The sequence below is a fragment of the Notamacropus eugenii genome, chromosome 5, assembly GCF_028372415.1.
Source record: "Notamacropus eugenii isolate mMacEug1 chromosome 5, mMacEug1.pri_v2, whole genome shotgun sequence".
NCBI classification, from domain to species: Eukaryota; Metazoa; Chordata; class Mammalia; order Diprotodontia; family Macropodidae; genus Notamacropus; species Notamacropus eugenii.
Genome location: NC_092876.1, coordinates 272,393,881 through 272,395,786, shown reverse-complemented (window position 1 = coordinate 272,395,786; position 1,906 = coordinate 272,393,881). Strand labels below are relative to the sequence as shown.

The following is a 1,906-nucleotide window of genomic DNA, read 5'->3' as shown; positions in this document are numbered from 1 at the left end:
ATTTGCCAGAAGAGATAAGGGAGGACTGGATGAGATCAAGGATACTTGCAGAAAGTCTTGGCAAATAGAAGGGCTGCCTTTTCATCAGACTAGAATAAAAGAGGAATTAATGGGAGGTGCTGTTAAGGGTGATTTAAAACAGTGGGATAAGGGTGGTAATTTAGTAACTCTCTGCACCAATGAAATCGTATATGTAAACCAGAGGTGGGGAACTTGCAGACTTGAGGTCACATGTGGTCACTCTAGGTTCTCAAGTGCAGCCCTCTGACTAAATGCAACCTTCATAGAACAAATTTCTGTAATAAAAGGAATTTTTCTGTGAAGTTTGGATTCAGCCAAAGGGCCACACTTGAGGACCTAGAGGGCCACATGTATCTTGAGGTTGCCAGTTCCCCCTGGTCTAAATTGCTGCTTACTTTCTCCAAAACTACTTCCATGAGAAAGACAGGAATATTCAAAGATGACTTTTTCTTTGGGAGAAGAAAGAACTCAACTAGCCAGTTTTTCTCATGTTGGTCTAATATCTGGTTGTGTACACTGTACAAAATAGATGTAATGATAACACACACAAAGGTCAAAGACATGGCTGCTGTTTGATGAAGGTGAGGAATCTGATCAATACTTTCCATATAAAGATGCAAACAAAGACTGACCAGGGAGACTGAGGCCTCTTAATTTAGGCCTCTGGAGTTAATCTTGCCCTGCACAAAATTCTCTTCAAGGCTCTTTTTACTTCCTTGTTTCTCAGAGAATAGATTAAGGAGTTCAGCATAGGTGAGACAATATTATTCAAAATTTGAACCACAGCACCAAGCAAAGGGTTGGGTGTGAACTGAAAATAGATGATGATAATTGGTCCATAGGCACACATGATGGCAGTGAGGTGGGCACTGCAGGTAGAGAAAGCTTTGCTTCTGCCTTCAGCTGAACGAATTCTCAAAATGGCTATCCCAATGCGGGTATAGGAGACAATAATAGTGAAAAACAATGTTAAAGCCAAAAGGCCAACATTAGTGAAACCCACCCTCTGGGCCAGTGAGCTGTCAGCACAGGCCAAAGGCAGGACAACGGGAATGTCGCATAAATAATAGTCTATTTTATTGGGGCCACAGTAAGGCAACTGGAAGGTGAGTGATGTCAATATAGTGGCATGAATACAACCTATCAATGAGGTACATATGGCTAGGACCACACAAAGTCTGGGGTTCATAATGACTGTGTAGCGTAGTGGATGACAAATGGCAACAAAACGGTCATAGGACATCACAGAGTATAGAATGCCTTCAGTACACCCCAAAAAATGATGGAAGAAGAGCTGGGAGGCACATCCTTTATAAGAGATGGCTCGACTATTTCCTGAGAGAAAGACCAGCATTTTAGGAGAACTCACTGAAGGAAAAAATATATCAAAAGTAGATAAGAGTCCCAAGAAGAAATACATGGGTGTGTGAAGATGAGAGGAGGAAATAATAGCCAAGAGGATGAGGAAGTTCCCCAGCAGGGTGAAGATGTAGATGAATAAGAAAATGACAAAAAGCAGAGTCTCCAGTCCTTCTGTATGAGGGATTCCCAACAGGATAAACTCAGTCACCTCTGTAGAGTTCTTTATGTTCATAGGAGAGTCAGGCCTGGGGGAAGATGGAAGAAAGAAGAGGGTGAGTACAGATATCCAAGACAAGGGGAGAGTTGGTTTGGCATGATACAAATGCATCTTTGATTGCTAATATGTAGTTTTTTATTGGATGTTTTTCAGTACAACTGGGAAGATTATCACATACTGGATTGCAAGTAAAATGAAACTCTTGAGTTGTATAAAATTGTGCCATCTCAAAGAAATTAGTGGAATGGAATGGATGTTATTAATCTAAGGAATGCTATTCACTAGACACCTGAAATTGGCAAAGAA

General features: G+C 41.0%; 1 protein-coding gene across 1 annotated transcript; it reads right to left on the bottom strand.

Moving 5' to 3' along the window:
* Window positions 1–676: 676 nt before the first annotated feature.
* LOC140509150 (olfactory receptor 10N1-like) lies at window positions 677–1,615 on the bottom strand. Its single transcript, XM_072616986.1, has one exon. It carries the CDS (start codon window positions 1,613–1,615, stop codon window positions 677–679), a length of 939 nt encoding a protein of 312 aa, XP_072473087.1.
* Window positions 1,616–1,906: the final 291 nt, after the last annotated feature.

Excerpts from the sequence above, each read along its gene's own strand:
- LOC140509150 (XM_072616986.1), bottom strand. The coding sequence starts at position 1,615 with ATGAACATAAAGAACTCTACAGAGGTGACTGAGTTTATCCTGTTGGGA.